Genomic DNA, 22,552 nt, shown 5'->3' with positions numbered 1-22,552 from the left:
TAACTTTACTGTATCTTCATGTTTATTATTAAAAGCAAACTTTTTTTTTGCTTTAGCTTATTTCACTAGAAATGTATACATTATCTGTAAATAGCAATTTAGCTCTATAGAATTTCACTAATTCAAAGTATCTGGTAAATTTAAAAAGGAAACGATTCCAATATCTAATTGAAATGCTTCTGAAAATACACAAAATAAAAAGACTGCTTACTACCTTGATGAGGGGAAGGGTTTTGTTCTGTATTTTAATAACTTTGAAAAAGGCAAAGACCAAAGTCAACAATTTAAAATATGTGTGTGTATAAATATATCTAATATATATGTGTATATATAAATATATATGTGTGTATATATAGTAGTGCTAGTCACTTAGTCGTGTCTGACTCTTTGCAACCCAATGAGCCCGCCAGGCTCCTCTGTCCATGGGATTCTCCAGGCAAGAATATTGGAGTGGATTGCCATTCCCTTCTCCAGAGGATCTTCCTGACCCAGAGATCGAACCCCCCTGCATTGCAGACAGATTCTTTACCGTCTGAGCTACAAAAAAAGTATATATATATATGTGTGTGTGCATATAAACATGTGTGTATATATAAAAAGATATTATATGTGTGTGTATAAATACATGCATTTTATACATACATATAACATATGTGTATATATAAATATATATTAAATAGGTTCACAAAGCAGTTATGTATCTCACTGGAGAGATTAGTAAAATGCAGGAAAAAATTATAATAAAGCTTTAAATGTGACACATTTGAAAACTATATTAATATCCCCATAAAAAGTAATTTGAATGTCATACTGTTATTGTCTAATTTCTCAACTACTTTACAGTTAAATATACTTATTCTATTAGTGCCATGGGGGGAGGGGTGGAATAAGTCACAAAATGTTTAATATCTGGTTGCCATTTTATATTCATATCGAAATAAATTTAAAAGCAAAGAGAAACTACTTCTCAAAATAATTAAAGTCATGTAAGTGGCCATCAAAGATAATAAACACACTAACAGTACAATAAAATTTTTGGTGACAATTTTTTTCAAATAACACCGAAAGCTTCTTTAACTGCTCATAGTCTTATGCGAGACGGAATTTTTAGAGTCCCTTAAGATAATTAATGTGAACAAATGATCAAATTATGAAGGAGAGGGAGAGCCTTTACGCACCTATCACACAGCGGAGTACTGTGCCCTTTTGAAATCTGTTCCATTTTGTAATTATAGGCCAGAATAAACAGATTGCGTTGAAAACTGCTCATTTCATTCACTTTATTCATGACATTTTTGTAGATTCGATCCATGATTTCCTAAAAATATACAAATGACTTAATACAGTCAATAATGCTCTCGGCTACCTTATTTAAAAGCCTAACATCAGATTACTATTTCCATTAATAGAGACATTTTAGAAGAGACATTCTGTCAAAAATAAACTTTTAAAATAGAGCCACATTTTGTTTAAAAATGAGATTTCTGTAAAAGTAATTTTTAATAGATATTCAGCAATAGTAAAGAGGGAGATATTAGAAACCTTAGGGCAGTAACATGCCATCACTGATTCTTACACTGCTTTGTTTATTTATCTTACTTGTGTGTGTGTGCTCAGCTGTGTCCAGTTCTTTGCAACCCCATGGACTGCAACCTTCCAGGCTCCTCTGACCATGGGACTCTCCGGGCAAGAATACTAGAGTGGGTTGCCCTTTTCTTCTCCAAGTAATCTTACTTATTCTGAGCTAAAAACTAAACTCACTAAATAAATGAACATCTATATGAAATGGCTTTTTAAATTCTCATAACTTTATCTTATGAAGATATGAAGTGCTACATTCTTTGCTCACAAAAACCATGGGGTTATTTTGCTTGCTTGTCTTGATTTTTAATGCTGCACCCAGGAAAAAAATTCCTTGCCTGCACTGCATTCTGCTTGCTACTGCTATTACTATGACACACACTTTATTAACTTGAAATAGTTTCTCTCCACAATTTTATACTATATTTATTATTTATATGAATTAAAAATTTAAAGAAAGATATTATTAAGGAAACTACATACCTACAGAAACTCCAAAACTACTGATCGTTTATATTTGACTTTGGAAAAACTACATAATAATGCTCGAACGTGAATATTTGGTGTGCGCAGTATTCAGTCGTGTCTGACTCTTTGCAACCCTCTGGACTGTAGCCTGCCAGGCTCCTCTGTCCATGGGATTCTCCAGGCAAGAATACTGGAGTGGGCTGCCATTTTCCTCTCCAGGGGATCTTTCTAACCCAGGGATAAAACCAGTGTCTCCAGGGTCTCTTGCACCGGCAGGAGGATTCTTTACCCGCTGAGCCATCTGGAACACTCGGTATCCAGTTAAAATTCAAACAAAATCAGAAAGTCTCATAAAATGTACACTAGGGGCACAGAAAATCACTGCCGCCCCCTTTCTACTGGTCTTACCCCCAGGTCCCGCCCTATGCCTGACACTAAATTAAGGGGCACAGTGCTTCAGTGTCAGTCATCCAGCTGTACCCAACCCTCTGAACCTCAGGGACTGCAGCCTGCCAGGCTCCTCCATCCATGGGATTCTCCAGGCAAGAGTACTGGAGTGGGCTGTCATTTCCTTCTCCAGGGGATCCTCCCAGACCAAGGACAGAAGCCAGGTCTCCCGCATGGCAGGCAGACTCTCTACCATCTGACCATCACAGTGCTTCTCAGGCAGTTCAAAGTGGCACCAACTTCTCTGTCACTTTTCTCTGGTGTCCAGGCCAGACTCTCCCTAAGAGACTCGGGAGGTGTGATTTGCTCAGGAGGAGATGATCTCCAACCTTTCCTCCTATCTCCTGCTGGGCTTCAGGTCTCTACTAACAGCAAGCAGATACCACAAACCGATTTGAGCAAGAAGCTCTTTAGGGGAAGGAGGTGATAATATCATACGGAAGCTGAAACTACCATTATGCTGATCGCTTAATAAACCAGATGGAAAAGATAAAACATAACCGAATAAATGCTTCAGAGCTCAAGGTACTACAGATAACAAATAAAGAGTAAATCCTACATAAACTACCTTGTCAGCAATGTCTTTTCCACTAGCAGTTACATTCTGCAGATGCTTTTTTTTTTTAGCACTCAATATTGATTAATGGTCAGTTCTTACCGGGACAGCTGCCATCAGTGTTGGTTTCAACATGGATGTATCTCCTTTGCTTCCTTTTTTTATTTTTGAAGACTACAGAGAGAAAAATAGGTTTACATAAAGTGATCATCATTTAAAAAATTCAATCAAACGCTTAAAAAACATATTACAAAATTTTATAATTTTAATCTGTGACGTGACGTGAAAGTCACTCAGTCGGGTCCAACTCTTTGCAACCCCATGGGCTATACAGTCCATGGAATTCTCCAGGCCAGAATAGTGGAGTGGGTAGCCTTTCCCGTCTTCAGGGAATCTTCCCAACTCAGGCATCGAACCCAGGTCTCCCGCATTACAGGCGGATTCTTTACCAGCTGAGCCACAAGGGAAGCCCATTTTGATCCACTCATATTCTAAACAGACCTATAAAGGCAAGTTCTTTTGAAATGATTAACTGTTATCCTTATAGTATACTGTCATACTGAGTGAAAATTGTGTTAAAAATAATTATGGTTTCTTAGTATCTCAAATCACAGAAGTTCCGTTACCTGATCTGCTAAAGTCTGTGGTGAAGAGTAGCCGATGCGGCATCCATGGGAGAGACAGACAAGCTCAGCACTTAATTCTAAGACGTGGGCCAGAGGCAAATATCCGATGTAAACATCTTTCTCCCTAGAAGAAAAGGAAGATGCAAGAAGCAAGTCAGGTGCTGTTTCCGTGAAAAGTGACTCCAGTGGGAGCAAGCTTTAAAAGGCACTGGAAGGTCCCTCTGGGCTCCATGTGTGCGTATGACAGACCCTGGGAGTGCCAGGGGAAAAGAACTGCAGCACAGCTCCATTGGAAGCTGAGGAGGCAGACACACGGAAGTGGCTCCGTTTCCCGTCCTCCCGGAAGGTGCTCCCCAACTGAGCACTGCAGAAGCAAAGCTCTGGAGCAGAAGAGATCAGGACTCGGGGGGGTAACCGCATGAGGGGTTCTGAACACAGGAGAAATCCCCCCCAGAGGGACTTGGCAACTAATGGGCTATCAGAAAGGACAGTTCAAACAGAATCCACAACTGCCTGCCAGCAATCTCAGGAAGATTCTTGTTCTGAAAGTTAAATTATACATTATATAATAAAATGTATATGTATACACGCACATATTATTTCAAGAACTGCTCCCACTCTCAAAATATGAAGGGCAACTTCCCAGAAGGAACCAGTTGCTCTTAACTTTTTTCCTGAAAGTTATGCATACATAAGAGATTTCTATCTGCATCCCCAAATTCAATTCCACAGTAACATGTACGTATTTATAATTGCTACACATAAAGGCAACAAAAATATCCAGCCACTGTACAAGATCAGTCATCACAACACTGGCTCCATCTCCGGGAATGTCACCCTCACTTCCCTCAAACTCCCTCCTGTCTGGCTTCCTCACTGAGCTCCTCCCGCTCCAGGAGACCCACTCCCTGCTGCTACCACTCGACTGTGCCTTAGAAGGAAAAATCAGACTGAATGCAGAAGCTCAATAAATACTGAGTGGATATATTATTTGTTCACTTGAATTATAATACTGAGGTATAAAAATGACTATGACAGTAACAATACGAACTGGTTAAAATATTTCAGTTCAGCTCAGTCACTCAGTCATGTCTGACTCCCTGCGACACCATGAACCGCAGCATGCCAGGCCTCCCTGTCCATTACCAACTCCCAGAGTCTACCCAAAGCCATGTCCATTGAGTCAGTGATGCCATCCAACCAACTCATACTGTCATCCCCTTCTCCTCCTGCCCTCAATCTTTCCCAGCATCTGGGTCTTTTCCAGTGAGTCAGCTCTTTCGCATCAGGTGGCCAAAGTATTGGAGTTTCAGCTTCAGCATCAGCCCTTCCAATGAACACCCAGGACTGATCTCCCTTAGGATGGACTGGTTGGATCTCCTTGCAGTCCAAGGGACTCTCAAGAGTTCCCCAACACCACAGTTCAGAAGCATCAATTCTTCAGTGCTCAGCTTTCTTTATAGTCCAACTCTCACATCCATACATGACTACTGGGAAAACCATAGCCTTGACTAGACAGACCTTTGTTGACAAAGTAATGTCTCTGCTTTTTAATATGCTGTCTAGGTTGGTCACAGCTTCCCTTCCAAGGAGTAAGCGTCTTTTAATTTCACAGCTGCAATCACCATTAAATCAGGTCAAGTTTGCACTTTTAAAGTAAAAAGTAAATATTAACAATGATACCTACAAAATATATTTTAAACCTCACAACTATAATTATTTTGTAATTTTTATGTCTTTTCTGAAGAAATGCCTAACTGTAAACAGACTCTGAAGGACTAATTTGATCATATACTAAGAAATGACATTAATGTAAATAATTAATGTAAATAATAACATACCCGAGTTCTGGAATCCTTTCCGCCATCCCAGTTATACCAGCAATAATGTTACTATGAGAGATCATGACCCCCTTTGGAATTCCTGTGGATCCACTTGTGTACATGATTACTGCGATATCTGAGGGCGCTGGTTTGCTAAGGGGTTTGTTTTCTGTATTAGAGAAGACACACATACTCCTGAGAAATTTAGCTATATCACCAATCTTTTCATAATCATTTGTTAACAACTGTTAATTGTACTCACACAAAAGTCGATAAAATAGATCAAGCCCCTGCACATAAGACATAGCCTACTTGGACAGAGGTATACAAATCTATAATTTTAAGAGCTACGAAAAAAATAAAGCAAGACCAGGTGAGAAAATGGTAGGAAAAGTGGCAGGAAACGAAAGTGAAGTAGCTGCCAGGACCCCATCGGGCGGAGTCTCCAAGGTCATGCCCGCAACTCTGGATTTCACACTGCGTGGAAAGCAACATCATTGTGAACAGGAACTTGTCCACAACAAGGACCATACTAGCTACTGTGTGGCTACCTAACTTAAAAAGGAAACAAGAGGCAGAGAGACAAAAGGCTATGCCAGTGACTCGACTAAGAAATAAGGGTGGTTAGACTAGGGTACCTAGGCATTTGCTAAAACTGTTCTCTACTTCACACTGTGAAGCTAACATGGCTATACTCAGAATTCTCCCCCGCTGGCACAAGACCAGGAACAGCAGCCAACATCCCCGACAGGTGACACAGCAGAAAGACAAAGAGAAGGAGGTCATGGACAGCACCACTCCTCTGCCTGAAATAATCTCGGAACTACCCTAAACCTGGTCTTCTTCAGTAAATAGGGAAAACATTTTAAACTGGTTCCCAAGTGCACCCTTGCTCTCGCACCTGTCAAGATATATTTCTTGACAACTGTTACTACTCAAGTCCTTGCTTCCTAACCTGCCATTCACTCCTCTGTCCCATGGTACCATTCTCCACTGCCACCACTTTCTAGAAACTGTTCTCTGAAGCGACTCTGACTAAGAAGTCCAATGGCACTTTTGCAGTCCCTGCATCCCTGGGCTCCTCCAGCGCACCTGGTCCTATGAAAGACTCCCGCCCTCTGAGAGGCTCCTTCCACTCAGCCCCCATGAACCACACACCACCTGTCTTCTTCCTTCTTCTCCGGCCAATTCGTGGTGGCCTTTGGAGGTACCTCTCTCTGTGGGTGTCACCTACTCCCTTGGCTTTAATTAAAACCTGTTCTCAGCTTCTAAATCTTTTAACTCCAAACTTAACTCCAGCATATTAGACTTGTACACGCTACTGCCCACTACAAAGCTGTATTTGAATGTCCCACGAGCACCTCAATGCAACATGCACAAAATTAACCTCAGCATAACCCCGTTTTGAAGCTGAGTGAAGTACAGTCCCACCATCCTAACAGTTTTTGTGAAATCCTACAAGTTTAATGACGTTATTACTAAAACTAACTTTAAACCATCTAAACGAGAACAGGAAAAACTGTATCATGTAAAAAGTATTTTAAATTAATTTCAAATAAATACTACTTTTAGAACCTTCATAAATGACTGTTTGTATTTTTCCTTAAGTTTTTTTTTAAAAGGGTAGATGATAGTATACTTAGGGTGACCTTTCTTTCTTCCCAAGGGATGATCTAGAAAACCAGTTTGTCACCTGATCTAACTTCAGAATCAGATACCTGGATCACGTCTAGAGAACATGGTCACTGCAGAACAGACACAAGCGGGGAACCGCCACATACCCACGCTGGCCTTGGCTCCCAGAGCCTGCACAGCCGCCATAGTATGCACGATGACGCCCTTGGGGAACTCAGACCAGGTCGTCGGCTTTCCATCCACAGTGATGATGTGCCGCAGGCGAGGGACCAGAGAAACGATGTCCTGGAAAAACACAAGGATTCACTGCATTTTTCTCTGAATATGAGTGAACGTGTGTGCATGCTCAGTTGTGTCCGACTCTGCAACCCCATAGACTACAGCCCACCAGGCTCCTCTGTCCATGGGATTATCCCGGCAAGAATACTAGAGTGGGTTGTCATTTCCTACTCCAGGGGATCTTCTCAATTCAGGAACCCAACCCGCCTCTCCTGCATTGGCAGGTGGAGGCTTTACCACTATGCCACCTGGAAAGCATATTCTTCATTATTCTGTATTAACGAGCTTGGCAAATAATCCAGGGCACAAGAACAGTAGTTTACCATGTTTCAAATTGTTCATTTCTTGCCTCAAAAAAGCAAGGGTGGAGTGTACTGACATGACTACCCCTTTCATCACATGGACAACTATCAGTTTGAAATGTAAGTTACTGTTTTATAACATTAGATTTACTGTGTATACCTGTTCTTTGGTATAATTTTAATCAATAAAGTTAATTCCTTGCAAAAATGGGCACATAAACACATATTGCCTGAACTACAAGGTAGCCAAATGTTCCCCATGCTTTTAAGGCAAATAAAGGTATGGGGAGAGAGGAAGGGAATGCTCTTATAAGCTTGTTTCCAAAAAAATAAAAAAAGGTCAGGTATTAGTGTTTGCACAGAGAGTTCAAAGACTAAAATTCCTTTCTCCCAGTTTCATAAAGTTGTTAACTTCCCTTTAAGAAGTTCTGAAACTTATACTCAATGCTTCAGAAGTCAATTACTGGTTTAAATAAAAATAACCCTTAAAATTACAAATTTCTTGAAAATAGACTTGAAAATAGATGAGCACAAGGAAAAAAGCTGTCATCCCTCCACCTTCCACATGGACATATAACATCTATAAAATCTACTTTTTCTTTTCCAAAGGAGACTAAATTATGATATTCCCCCAAATTTATAGAGATATTAAAGATTTTAAAGCTCATAAAAGAACTAAGTTTAATAATGAACTCATGACACTGAAAATTCATCAGACAGTTATTAGAAAACTAGTTCTCACCTTCAACTTTGTCTGCAAGAGTTCTTTACTAGTAATGATGTTGGTCACCTCTGTTTCATTTAATCCATGAACAATTGCTGGACCCCCTAGAGTAGCATACAGCGTAACAACTACAGGGAAAAGAAAGGGCAAGTCAAATACTTGGACATTTCATAGAAGTATGAAGTGCAGTTAAATAAAGCCTCTGACCACTGACGGAACATCTAAACCCTAAAATGTTAGATCCATAATTTGTGATCTAATTGTGCTGTTATTCTAAATTATTTTAATATATTAATTAACATGATACCTACTCACTCTTCTCTAATTCCCCTACAAAATTTCAACATTTTAAAATTTGTTTTCTTTTACCTATAGATGCTACTCTGAAACTGTGATATTGAAAGGAATTATATTTGACTTCTAAAATGTTGAAGTCATAGATGTTAACTATTTGACAGTAAAATATAAAAAATATACCAATAAAATAACACACTGTCATATTTAAGACATTATTTCTTAAGAAAATAGCACTAATGAGTGGTAATACTACTTATTCTAAAGTAGAAAAATTTTAAGAAAAACAGTCTTAGAAATGTCAATATTAAATAATAATGAGGAGGACTTTTATATGCTTTCCACCTAACTCAAAAAAGTTAAACAAAGTCACTTTAAGAGATAACTAAAGCTTCTTAAAAGAAACACATTGTAAACCTAAACCTGTGAAAACAAAAAGGTACACCAGTTTAAAAACAAAATACAGTGGAGGCATTTACAACAAGAAATTTGATGATTAAAATTATTTTTTCCATTTCATCTGAAGTATAAAACAATGTCCATGTTTAATACCACAACTGACACCATAACCTCTGAACAAAACTTCTCAGACTACCTCACAGGCATCACAACTTCCACAAGTCGCGTTCTAGTGATACAACATAAAAATTCTCTATCGTTTAACAGCAGCTAGGTTTGAGTATTGGAAGTGTTTCAGAGGCCAGCTGCCAACTGTAGCAATGGCCTAACAAGATGACACCAACTTTAAAGGACAATTCTGTGAAGGGGTAGAGAGCAATGACCCACAGGTGTGGATTTAGTTCTCCAGACCCAGAAAGTCCCCTCAGAATAGACGCAAGTCCTCTCACTACATGGGTAACTTGTTCCACAACTGGTTCCTTTGCCAAAATAGACCAGTATGTCTTAAGTTGTAACAAAGGTGAAAATTAACATCAGAATTTTATCTCGGGAGGAAATACTCATCATAAAAAGTTAGTATCATCTCTCCCACACTAGGTCCCTGCTCCGAGAAGGTAAGGAAGCCCACGTACGCTGAAAATTATACATGAAGCAGGCCTGTGCAGCGACCATCCACTCAGCTCTGGTTTCACAGAAGATGGCGATGTTGGTCTTGGGCTTCTGACCCAGTATCTGTAAGCCGTTTCCAAAATTAAAGGCTCTCACAAAGACATCTTCGTAGGAGAGCCAATTATAGCTTCCAAGAATAACCTGATAAAACAAACAAAAAAGCACACACAAAGAGCTTTCAATCATCAAAATGTTAATTTCTAGAAGGACGCCAGGATGTGTTCCAAATTTCAAGAGAAAATTATGTTTGTATATAAACTATTTTGTTCTAACAAAAAGCTAGAAAGCGAGTTTCAATGGAAAACTCTACTTTGAAAATTAGCTATTTTGAGATATCTTCTATGACAACTCAAATCTTCTGCTAAATTTTTATCATTTGGGCAATTGTTTTTCTTTTAAAAAAAAATTCAAGGTTTAATGGGATCTTAAATGTCAACTTTCTGGCCAAAGGCACATATATTAGTATTTCATTTATAGACTTCATTTACTTAAACAATGTGGGTGTTGGTTTATAATTTAGTCTAGTATCAAGCAATACTGATACCAAGCTTTTACAAATTTTTACTACTTAAGAATTATTGGATTTCAATATCAGATAGTACAATATAATTCACAAACAGACACTGGCCAGACCCAAGCTAACAGAAATGTTTATGGCCATTCAATTTGAACTGCTGTACCTAACTCTGGATATGCAAAGTACTGATAGACAGTCTTCACTGATACAACCAGGTGGGGGGGTAGCTACACTAGTCAGCAAAGTCCCTCCGTAGAATGCTCACTGCCTCAGCAGGGCTTTCAACATTTCATTTGTGCAGGTAACATCAAGTCTTACCTTAGTAGCAATCCCCTTTCAAGTGTCTTTAGGAATTTTCTCCAACCTAGATCAAACCATAAATCCCTAATTTTACACGGATTAGACAGAAAGCTACTCTTGCTGCAAAAATATATGGACAGTTCCCAAATATGCCTGTGTCATTAACATATGTCTCACACACCTTAAAACCATCTAACCATATTCATTTTCAAAAACACATTTCGATAATAGAAATAAGCACGTTGAATGAAGATTAAAATGGAAAAACAGTTAAATACTGCCCTCTGGTGTCCAAGTCCAAGTTGGACTTAAGAAATAAATTCTTACTTTGATGGATAAGGAGCTTCCCTTGTGGCTCAGCTGGTAAAGAATTCACCTGCAATGCGAAGACCTGGGTTTGATCCTTGGGCTGGGAAGATCCCCTGGAGAAGGTAAAGGCTAACCACTCCAGAATACTGGCCTGGAGAATTCCATGGACTGTACAGTCCATGGCAGAAAAATATCTACTTCTGCTTTGACTGTGCCAAAGCCTTTGACTGTGTGAATCACAGCAAACTGTGAAAAATTCTTCAAGAGGTGGGAATACCAGACCACCTGACCTGCCTCCTCTGAGAAATCTGTACACAGGTCAAGAAGCAACAGTTAAAACTGGACATGGAACAACAGACTGGTTTTAATTGGGAAAGGAGTACATCAAGGCTGTATATCGTCACCCTGCCTATTTAAACTTATATGCAGAGTACATCATGCGAAATGCCATGCTGGATGAAAGCACAAGCTGGAATCAAGATGGCCGGGAGAAATATCAATAACCTCAGATACGCAGATGACACCACCCTTATGGCAGAAAGCAAAGAGGAACTAAAGAGCCTCTTGATGAAAGTGAAAGAGGAGAGTGAAAAGTTGCCTTAAAACTCAACATTCAAAAAGCTAAGATCATGGCATCTAGTCCCATCACTTCATGGCAAATAGATGGGGAAACAATGGAAACAGTGAGAGACTATTTTGGGGGGCTCCAAAATCACTGCAGATGGTGACTGCAGCCACGAAATTAAAAGAAATTAAAAGCCTGCTCCTTGGAAGAAAAGCTATGACCAACCTAGACAATATATTAAAAAGCAGAGACATTACTTTACCAACAAAGGTCCGTGTAGTCAAAGCTATTGTTTTCCAGCAGTCATGTATGGATGTGAGAGTTGGACTGTGAAGAAAGCTGAGTGCCGAAGAATTGATGCCTTTGAACTGTGGTGTTGGAGAAGACTCTTGAGAATCCCTTGGACTGAAGGAGATCCAACCAGTCCATCCTAGAGATCATCAATCCTGGGTGTTCATTGGAAGGACTGATGCTGAAGCTGAAACTCCAATACTTTGGCCACCTGATGCGAAGAACTGACTCACTGGAAAAGACCCTCATGCTGGGAAAGACTGAGGGCAGGAGGAGAAGGGGACGACAGAGGATGAGATGGTTGGATGGCATCACTGAGGCGATGGACATGAGTTTGAGTAAACTCCGGGAGGTGGTGATGGACAGGGAGGCCTGGCGTGCTGCAGTCCATGGGGGTGCAGAGTCAGACACGACTGAGCGACTGAACTGAACTTGATGGTTAAGGCAACTGAAATTAACTTTAGTAATTTGTTTAACTTTAGTAGTCCCAAACTCTCACTGCACCCCCCACCACCCCGCCACAAAATGCTCAGCACAAGGAGCTCCAATGACTTCAGAAGGAGCTCTGTGGGGGTGAGAAGGCAGAGGAGAATTGGCAAAAACGTGTAGGAACTGGATACAATTTTTCAGAATTTCACACTCCAAAGATAAGCCTATGAGCTACCTCCTAGATTCTAGAATCTAAATGAGTTTCATGTTTCAGAGAATATATGTGCTCTGAAAAAGCACTAGATATATAACCCAAATATATAAACTCAAAAGATGCTGGGAAGAAATCAAGCTAAAAGTTTAATTCAAGTGTAAGGGAATTCTGAATTTAATTCTTTAGACCACTGAATTTTCTAGGAGTGATTTTTCCCATAAAGATTATACTTAAGGGACTCTCCCTACACGTAATTTTACCTAATTTCTGCTAGAAAAGGCTTCTGATCCTAACTTAGTCCCTATGGTTAGTCCAACCTGGAGATTAAATTATTCTATTCCCTGCCTATACTGCTGAGCACTGCTGAAGAATACCAAACTTTTAAATCCAGGATCACAGATCTCACCATCCAGCAATCCTATTGCACTTTCCTGGCATATTCATATTCTCACCCTGTCTGAAACCTCTCTACTCAAATGTCCTCCTCTCTTTCTCTCTCCCTTCTCCACTTCCACCTGATGACACTATCTCACACTCCACTGAAAAATTAGAAATTAAACAGAATCTCCTTTGCTTTCCTACCACCAAGTTCAATACCGTACATGTACACACACCATCTGCAGTCCCCAGGATATGACAGTGGCTGAAGTGTTCCTGAACAAAGTCCAACTCACTAGGACTTTGAAGAGCTTCCTAAATTGCCATCTCTAGTCCTGATGCGTACTTGGATATTCAACCTACTTTTTCACTTGATTATTCAACTAAGGATGACTTTAACTGATACTCCCCTCGAAACAGTCACTTCCTCCATCTTACCCTATCATCCTAGCCCATCTCTCCTGACTAATAAATGCTGACTGGCCAACTTCCACTCTTATTCCTCTTTAGCCCCTTCTCCCTACAGTAGTGAGTTTTTAAAAACATAAATCCACGTCCTGCCCTGCAAGTGTTCTGCCTTTCCAGCAGGAATGGAATCCAAAACCCCACACTCTCACCTTACAAAGTCCTAACGGCCCTAGACTCTGGCAGTGTCTCTGGGCCCATCTCAAACCCTCTGTCCTGACTCACTGACTATACATACAACTTTGTCCTTTCTGTCCTTCAAACAGGCAGTGCGGGAACCAGGATGAGGCAAGTCAGGTGCTTAGGACACAAAATTTAAGGAGGCACTCAGTCTCCGGTCTGAGTGCCATTATGAACTCTGCACCCTCATGCTTCGCCCAGCTGGGTTCATTCCTACTTCACAGCCACTGCACCGTCCTGCCCCACTGCAGAGAGGGTTCCTACCAATCTCCACAACGCTGGCTCCTCCGCATCCTTCAGGCCTCCACCAGGCCATGACTGACTCGGAGAGGCTACCCCTCATCTCCAATCAAGCTTTGATTCTCTACAATTAAGCTTTATTTCTCTACAATTAAGTCCGTTACCTTACTCCTCATCTCTCTTCCTCCCATACAAACGTAGGATCCAGTGAAGAGTAACCTGTCTGTCTTGCTCCCACAGGCACTTGTTTAACTTTAGCAGACAGTAGTATCTCCCAGTACCTAGGCCACTGTTAGCACCCAGCGGGCACCCAGCAATTATTTGCTAAATGTGTGGAAAGAACTGGTGCAGCAAAACAATTTCAGTTCACTCTGGGCCTCGAAGTCTTCTACCTCTCCTCCAGAAGACTCATCTTCTAAAAGGTTTTTTAAGTCTATGTGCACCTGACCGTTTAACTTCCATGGCTGCTTCTGCTCTGATCACCCTCCATCGCACAGGCGTGGTGCTCCCACCTCTTAGATACTCTTTTCTGTGACCCACGAGACATAAACATCTCTGACTGTCCTGACTGAGTCAGGAAAATACACAACTAGTGTACCACGGAGTCTGAGCAGTTTCTTCATCTGTAAACCCACTCGGCAGCTAAAGGATCCCTCCAGTTACTTTGCTCTCCCACATCTGATTGGCTGTATTCTTACTCCGCGACAGGTGTGACGCAGCACTGACGTTTACGTGTGTGTATCACTCAGACCGTGGCTGCCAAGGCCTCAGGAACTCAGGGATTTACTTTTCTTCAGGAACCTATGAAATTAGACACCTGGATTATGCTGATGAGGAAGGCCTCTTATCTCAAAAGAGGACTATAAAAATAAAATGGAGATACGATACAGAACATGTTATAAAACAAAATCACACAATACTTAAACCAGTCAGGGCCCTGGAGAATGAGACAGTCTATAAAAATTAACTTTTCAGGTAGCTGAGTTTAACCTCTATCAGCATTGGAACTTTTACTTTAACCACGCAGAATAGAGGTATTTCCAAAGTCTATACTTCCTACCTTCGACAAAGTATACCTGGCTTCATTTTACATTTCTCTCTGCAAATGAGCATCATTCTAAAGAAATTATTGTGAGTAAGCCAGAGAGAGTGAAAATATTCAGTAGATCTGGACAGCTGGTGATAAACATGATGATAAAAAGGCAGCTAACCTCACCTAGTGTTTACTATGTGCTAGGCATACTGCAAGTAACACTCCCAGGAATTCTAAGATAGTTACTATTATTATCCCTATTTTACAGATGGGAATATTGAGGCATCAAGGGAGTAAACATAATTTGCTCAAACCCCACAGCTATAAGTGACAGACTAGAATACGAATGCAGGCAGATTCACTCCAGAATCTAAGTACTGTACTAAACCACACACTCCAATTGCACTACACAAGGGAGGTGGGGTGTTACTGGGCCGGTGGGGTGTTAGTCAGGTGGCCTGCCTAACAAGTGTAAAAGGTCTGTGTTTGAATGGACTGTATTCATAGTAGAGGCAAGAGCAGGAGCAGAAGGCTTGCTTAAAAGAAAGGAGTGCGGGGGAGTGGAAAGAGCAGTAAGGAGGGAAATAAAGAATCAGACTCCTGGTTTTCACCTTGACCCTTTAATAAACGGAATGACAGGGTGAGGAGCTAGTGTGGAAAGGAAAACCAAGAGTTCTGGCAGGGGAGAGTATTAATATAAAAACCAACCACAAATTCTGACCAAGAGATCAGCCATTATTTTTTATATTTTAAATCAAGCATGTAAATATCCTAATAAGTCAAAAATAAAAGTCATACATGTGCAAACAGGATAAAAATGTGACTCAAAAATTAAATAACACAAAAGCAGGCACTAAGAGGGAAAAAAGCTAAGTCAACTCCTAAGAACAGAAACAAGTATTTCTAGTATCTTTTTTGATCAATTCAGACGGAGTGACACAGTGAAACTTCTCTTTCTAAGCACTATGACTGCATGATTCCTTCTATTTTCTTCTAAGGTATGTAAAACATACAGAAAAAAATGCAAAGTGTCTCTGGTAGTCAGATCACTGAATGTTTAAGCTGGTTTCATGTTTTCTGTTTCACTGTAAAAAAATTTTTTTATTCTTTGCAACTCTGTTCTATTACAAGTGCATGTATTTCAAAACTGTTCCAGAAAATGATCACTTCATTGTTAATTAATTTCAAAAAACATCAGTACAAGCACTTGCTTTGGGAAGTCTGAAATCAGGAGCTACCAACACTGGTTCCACACGCTTCACTCGGCCACAGTTTTCTAAAACCATACGAGACTCAGAATGACAGCACGACAGTCCTGGACAAGCTCGCTGGGCCTCAGGAACACAGCAGCCCCTGTTTCTCTGCCTTCTCTTCTGCTACTCGTCCCCCCAGAGACCTGTCTCGGTGAAGCTGACAGTACCAGCTTGCCCACACTAGTGTGATATGCCCACACTACCATGGACGTAACTTCAGCAGAATCATCACCACCGCCTTTGCTTCCATTTACCTTCCCTTGGGAGCTCAAAACAAATGTGTTAAGATAAAATGGAAACAAAGCTTCAGAGTTCATAGATTTGAAATAGAGGTTTCAGTATCTTTGTTTCAACCATACCAGATGCACTCTAGGGTTAATACCCAAAGCTCAGTCTCCCAAAACGGGGAGACACCTTTTGGATCTTGCTCATTAGCTTTCTTTTCCAACAGAAGATGATCTTCAAATATGGAAACTACTAAATGATGATACACTTCAGCAAAAATATTTCCCACTCTCAGTAAGAACTCTGAGCAAAGGCCACACTGCTTAAGCAACTCCACTCTCCATTGGAGGGCAGGCTGTGAAAGGTCCCCTTCCCACTGTTCTTTCATAGCCAGCTCTGCTACAGCTGCAAGACAACGGCTGTTAAATAAGGAACCAAGGGGTGGAGGTGGGGGAGCCTAGTTTCAGGCACAGTGGGGATACCCCTGTCCCGAGTGCAGGCCAACAGAAACTGAAGTCTCGGCTAGCCTGCGGTATAGCACACCTTCTTGAGAAAGGCTAACAGAAAATATTTGCTTCATTTATGACACACAAAACCTACTTTCCCAATGAGTCTTGTTTCAAACAAGAAGAAATATGTATTTTTTTATATCAGTCTATATATAAAGGCTTTTGGAAAAAGTTTGATGAATCACATGCAAATTTAATGGCAAATGTCAGTGTTAGGCAGACCCTCTGACAGTGATGTAGTAGAGACAGAAAAGATTGTTAATTGAAAATAGTTTTTCTTGCCTCTAACTCTTCTACTGGAGTTCAAATATTTCTCTGTTGAATAAACAATGAATACAAATGCACCAGGGTCAAGGAGGGAGGAAAAGAACCACATAACACTCACACATACATACAAACACACATGCAAAAACATGCACAGGGCATAAAAACTTTGCTTGTGACCACTGGGTTATCTGGCCACATTTAAGGAACTATGATAGCTCCAGGATTTTATTCTGCCCTAATTATATGGATACTTGAATTAAGAAGAATTTCATATTCACCATATTTTTCTGCTTTTCAAATACTTGGGAACTAGTTTGCTGCTGTGAGTACTGAATGACTGCAAGATAGTGCTAACTCCATAAAACACATGTGGTGTTTGGGGGAAACTGGAGAAAAATAAAGCTTTCTGCTAAAATAGGATTTCTGTGATATATGCTACATTAAAAGTAAGAGAACCCTATCTTTGAATTCAAATAGCAGTAGGAGTTGTCAAGGACAAAAGTGAATGTTTATTTTAGATACCAAAAGCACAGAAAAGAAGGCAGAGTGAAAACCTTTAGCACTTAGAAACTGTTTTCTTAAAAAAAAAAAAAAAAAGAAAGAAAGTGTTTTCATTACCTTTTATAACTACCAGATCTCTCAAATTCAGAATCAAGGATGGTGTTTATAACCATAAAAAGTAGTGACTAAATATGACAAAAATCAGACGCCACTATAATAAAGTATTTTGCAAATTATAATCTATAGGCTAGAGACGAGTAATAAGACATGTTTAACTATATGACTTCAATTTCTCAAAATGTGCCGTTAACTAACCACACCTAGATTTTAATTTAGCACCCCCTCCCCTCAAAAAAATCATTTAAGTGAGGCAAAACTAAGTCAGCAAAAGAAATACGAAAAATGCCTTAAAAGCAGAGTGAACACAGAATTTATCCAAATCACTCTTGAGATTTCAAGGGGGCACTGTTGATGTCTGAGTAACAAGTACAAGTCAGAACTGTTCCATGTAAAACTAGATAAAACATCAGTCTATCTGAAGGTCAGGAACACATACAGATTCTGTTGTCCAGAGTTAAAAAAGAGTTTTCTTAATTTCTAGGATTTACTGATATTAACTTGCTTGACATCTCCTTTATGTTTCAAAGATGACTGGAATTTGTGTGGTTAAGTGGCAAAATTCATGGACCATTAAGTAAAACAGTATCATTCTCAACCCCACCACCACTACTACCCCCCCACTCCACACACACACATTCTGCAGCAACAGGAGGAAATGAGAGCATCTCGTTCCGTCGCTGTGCTTACTTGGACTCTCCTCCAAGGTCTGGGATCTCCTTCATGACCAACAGAAAAAAAGGCAGCTGGAGTCAGGACATAGTTGGAAAAGGTAGTTAAAGAGAAAAGCAACTTCACCTACACAGTATTAAACCTACAACCTAGCCAAATTCTCAACTAACTGCAGATCATCTTACTGCCTCTAAAAGAACTTTATCTTCAGTTTTCACCTACCAGAGCTTCAAGAACAGTTTATAAGAAACACACACACCCGAGTTTATAAACAGCATTTTCACGCCATTTCTCTTCTTCAGAGGGGCTGCACCACGTGCCTTCACTCACTCATACATACAGGTCTGCCCAGTGAATTCCCAAGATGATGGAAGCTACAGCATTTATACTCGATACCACAAACTGTCCCACACACATACTTACAGAACACACACACACAATCTCTCTCTCACTTTCTCCATTAATTCTCTCAACAACTCTGAGCTGGGATTAGTTTAAGGAGCACAGAGCCAGCCAGCCTGGGTTCTGGCCCCACTGCACCACCAGCCAGCCTGACGCCCTCGGGCCAGTGACCCCTCTGTGCGGCAGCGCCGTCATCTGTGAGGAGGGACACCCCATCACACTAACCCGTGCAGCTTTTTAAGCTTTATCTAAGTTGATAAATGTAAAGCTCTTAAAGCAGCCTGGCTCATCAGGAATGCTAATAAAATGTCAGGAAGGATCATTACTTCCATGTTAAAGATAAAGACCCTGAGGCAAATTTGTTATGTAGCTTTTCCAAAGTCACACATAGCTGGTGGGGGTCAAGGACAAGATCTCAACCCGCAGTCTGGATCTGGAGTCTGGGCTCTGAGCCAAGATGTGATACTGCTAGTAAAGGAGGTCTTATTCTTTGTTTTCAAATCAATAATGGATGGCTTAATATTTGTGAAAAGAAATTCTCCAAAAGAAAAAAAAAAAAAATCCAAGGCACTTGTCACAACCAAAGTACCAAGACATTAAACATCCAATGGAACTTGCATTATAATCAGAAAAAGCAGGTCACACCCCAAAACCCAGAGCAATCTCAAGCACACAGGTGCTTCTGGAACTACCAGGGAATACAGTTTCAAACCCCGAACTGCCCTAGACCTTCAATTCCAAGCCTTGTAGACACTCGGGCAGCTCAGAAGTGCTCCACACTCAACGTCTTTGTAAAACTCAGAACAAATCCAAGCCAGGGGTACAGAAAGGGAAGAGTGCAGCCCAGTCCCTAGTACATCCATTTCTCCTGCCACATCAGCAAATTCCAACAGAAGCAGGTCACATTTGTCCCTTGCTACCATTTCTTTATTCAGAGCCAATTCAAAGGCCATGAAAGACGACATTACCTTTTTAAAAACTTTTCCATTCGGTTGCACTTCATCTTCCTCATTTAAGATTTCACGTGTCCCCAAGAGTCTTTTGTCCTTGAATTTGTTTTTTGCATGCATAAAAACTTTATCGAGTGTATCACATCCAGGATATAATACGGAGGCCAAACCATCCAAGCTGTTAACAGATCTGTATGCAGAGTCAGGTGTTGAATTTACAGGCTTTGCTTTAGTTCGGTTTGATTTTTCTTGTCTTGACTCAGACAAAAAATAATATGGAATGTATGTTAAAACAGTATAAAGTGATATTATGAACTGTATAAAATATAAAAGAATGGGATTGATGGTGTGTTTCAGCTTCATGGAAGACGGTTTTGAAGACCCGTGGTTATTCATAGTGTTCAAAAAGGAGAATTAACAGCTTTCTGTAAGAATCTAGAAGGAAAAGAAAGAAAGTTATTGGTTAAAAATCATTCTCCAATAATTTTAAAGGAAAAGTCTTTACATTAGTTAGGCAGAGGACTGCCCCCCCACCGCCCCCAGTAAGTAGCCACTGGTATACTGGCTGCCGGCAACATACTGTCCACTCCTGCTATTTGTGGGACACTATCTTGTGCTGTTATCTATTAACCATGGAATTTCTACAGAAAAGCTTCCACGTCATTCTGTAAACAGGTGACTTTCCCAACCTAACCCCAAGTCACCACAAAGACTTCCCAGTGGCGAGGAGAAAGCAAGCCAGCAGACCTACAACAGGATGGAGACCAACACTGCACCCACTTGCTGCTCTTCAGGGTCTCATTACATTCAGGATGGCAAACACTCAGTACAAAGGCCACATTCTCCTCTCTCTCCCGGCCCCTGGAGCCGCTGCTTTCTTTCCCAGGGCGCCCCCTTCTCTCACTCCAGGCAGCGGCAAGCAACTGGAGTTAGCAAACTGCATGAAATTCCCCTTCCACAGAGATTCTAGATATTTTTCACTTTAGACAGATTACATTATAAAGCAAGGAGGCAGCAGACTTTGATCATTTTATATGCTGCATTTCTCAGATTTACTGAGACTCTTCCATGTGTTAAGACAGGGACTGGAACAGAGAAGGAAACGTCCTAAGCTTCTCCCAGCATGGTGCGGATGCACCCGGTGGGAGGAGCCCCACGAGGTCAGGGAAACACGAGGTGAGCAGGCAAGGCTGCAGAAGCCATCTCGGATGCGGGCGGGCCCCTGTGGGCAGTGATACCTGAGCCGAGTGGGGGAGAGGGCGCTAGGCAGAGGACGCAGCCCTGTACCGCGGGTAGGTGATACTATCACCTAGCAAACTACCAACCACTCCACCCAGCTCCACCTCCAGGATTGTGATTTCTGACGCTCTTCACCTCCGTCCTGCAGAAATTCTATTCCAGGAAAGTGTGGCCCAGAGCCCTGAGGAATCCCCTCCCTCCGTCTCGCTCAGGGCAGAAGCTCTACTGCTGACGCAGCAGGCCACGAATACCGGGCACTGTGGTCCATCAGGTCGACGCAGGGAGAGCAGCTCCACTGGTGGCTGCAGCCAAGGCCAGGACCCCATTCAAGAGCAGAGGACACGGTGCCCCTGGAGCAGTGGGACAGAGGTGCTCCACAGGCCAGAGAAGCAGGCTGAAAGGATACAGAGCCCCCTAGCAGTCACTAAGAGGACTGACTTAGCTGGAACGCAGGATAGACAAGTTCAAGTTTAATGGCACTGGAGAAAACAACGTAGACACTGGTCGTGGGCACCTAAGGTGAAGCCAGTAGGTCCACAATAGAAAACATGCCAAAGGGAAGTGTGGCATCCAGAGAAGTTCAACAGAATCATGCAAAGAGACACTGAGGAAGACCCCTCCTGGAGCCAGGGCAGCTCAAAGACGGCCTCAAACACAACTCCTACGAAGAGCATCTAATCTAACTGGACACACTGTGGGGCATCTCAGGGCCCAGGGCTTTGTCCAAAACGAGAAAGCCATTGACCCGCTAGCAGTGGACAGTCTGTGCTGAGTGTGGCGCCAACAGGGGCAGGTCATGGAGACAGACGGTTAAAGGGAGCCCGACTAAAACCGTGCCGTCACCCTGAGGAGGGTGCTTCCAAGTAACTGCGTGTGCTCCCAAGGCTGGGCCCTGAAGGAGCAGCATCAGAGGATACCCGCTGCAGAAAAGGCGAACTTCACCAAAACCGGTCAGCTAAGTCACTACACAAGCAAACAACACAGGAGGGTGTGGAAAAGGAGAGGGGGACATGAGTCTTCAGAACTGCTACAAAATACCTAAAATGTCCAGTTCACAACAAAAAAGTAGGAGGCATGCAAATCAACAGAAAAGTATGACCCACAAGTACAGGGGGACAAACAGGCAGCAGAAATCCTCCTGAGCGACGCCAAACGTCAGGTTCAGCAGACAAGGCATCAAAGTAGTTATCACAACTATGCTCAGAGAACTAAAGGAAACCATTCTTCAAAAATTAAAACACAGAGTCTGCAATTTTTACAAGATAAGGAACCCCTCTGAATTTGCTCACACATAGCTGTGAGAGGCCAAACACTCCCAACTCATCTCTGGGCTCTGTTCACCATTCCCAGCTCTCTTCTTTGACAATGTGTTAGGTAGTAACTTGAAGAATGAGTCCAAAGAATCTAGATTTCTGCCAGAAAGGGAATGGGGAGCCACTGAAGATTTCTGTACAGACAAGTGGTACAATGAAAACAATGGCCCTACCACTTCCGGGATACCAGAATTGCAGAGAACAGATGCACTTAATAACCCAGAAGAATGAAGTTACCTCATTAAGTACTCTGAAATTTAATACTGCATGCTTCTATCTTGAATTTTAAAATACTGTGATTTAAAAAAACTACCTTTATCCACGGATGATATGACTGCATTACAGAAAATCCTAATGAATACACTGAAAACCTAAAAGAA

The 22,552-nt window shown here is 41.3% G+C and overlaps 1 protein-coding gene across 4 annotated transcripts in view; it reads right to left on the bottom strand.

The window, feature by feature from the left end:
- Nucleotides 1-22,552, bottom strand: part of ACSL3 (acyl-CoA synthetase long chain family member 3) — a 72,716-nt gene that overhangs the window by 13,825 nt on the left and 36,339 nt on the right. For all 4 annotated transcript variants that reach the window (XM_020900175.2, XM_070458705.1, XM_020900176.2 and 1 more), the window contains 8 exons: nucleotides 19,639-20,055; nucleotides 9,767-9,944; nucleotides 8,460-8,569; nucleotides 7,283-7,421; nucleotides 5,520-5,670; nucleotides 3,679-3,802; nucleotides 3,155-3,226; nucleotides 1,179-1,318 (listed from right to left, as the gene is read on the bottom strand). In XM_020900175.2, coding sequence (XP_020755834.1) covers nucleotides 1,179-1,318; nucleotides 3,155-3,226; nucleotides 3,679-3,802; nucleotides 5,520-5,670; nucleotides 7,283-7,421; nucleotides 8,460-8,569; nucleotides 9,767-9,944; nucleotides 19,639-20,016 — 1,292 coding nt within the window. In that variant the 5' untranslated portion in view covers nucleotides 20,017-20,055. The remainder of the gene's footprint in view (nucleotides 1-1,178; nucleotides 1,319-3,154; nucleotides 3,227-3,678; nucleotides 3,803-5,519; nucleotides 5,671-7,282; nucleotides 7,422-8,459; nucleotides 8,570-9,766; nucleotides 9,945-19,638; nucleotides 20,056-22,552) is intronic.

The sequence above is a fragment of the Odocoileus virginianus genome, chromosome 30, assembly GCF_023699985.2.
Source record: "Odocoileus virginianus isolate 20LAN1187 ecotype Illinois chromosome 30, Ovbor_1.2, whole genome shotgun sequence".
In the NCBI taxonomy this organism is placed as follows: Eukaryota; Metazoa; Chordata; class Mammalia; order Artiodactyla; family Cervidae; genus Odocoileus; species Odocoileus virginianus.
Note: the sequence above shows the minus strand (reverse complement) of the source record. Positions and strands in the feature narration are given on the sequence as shown.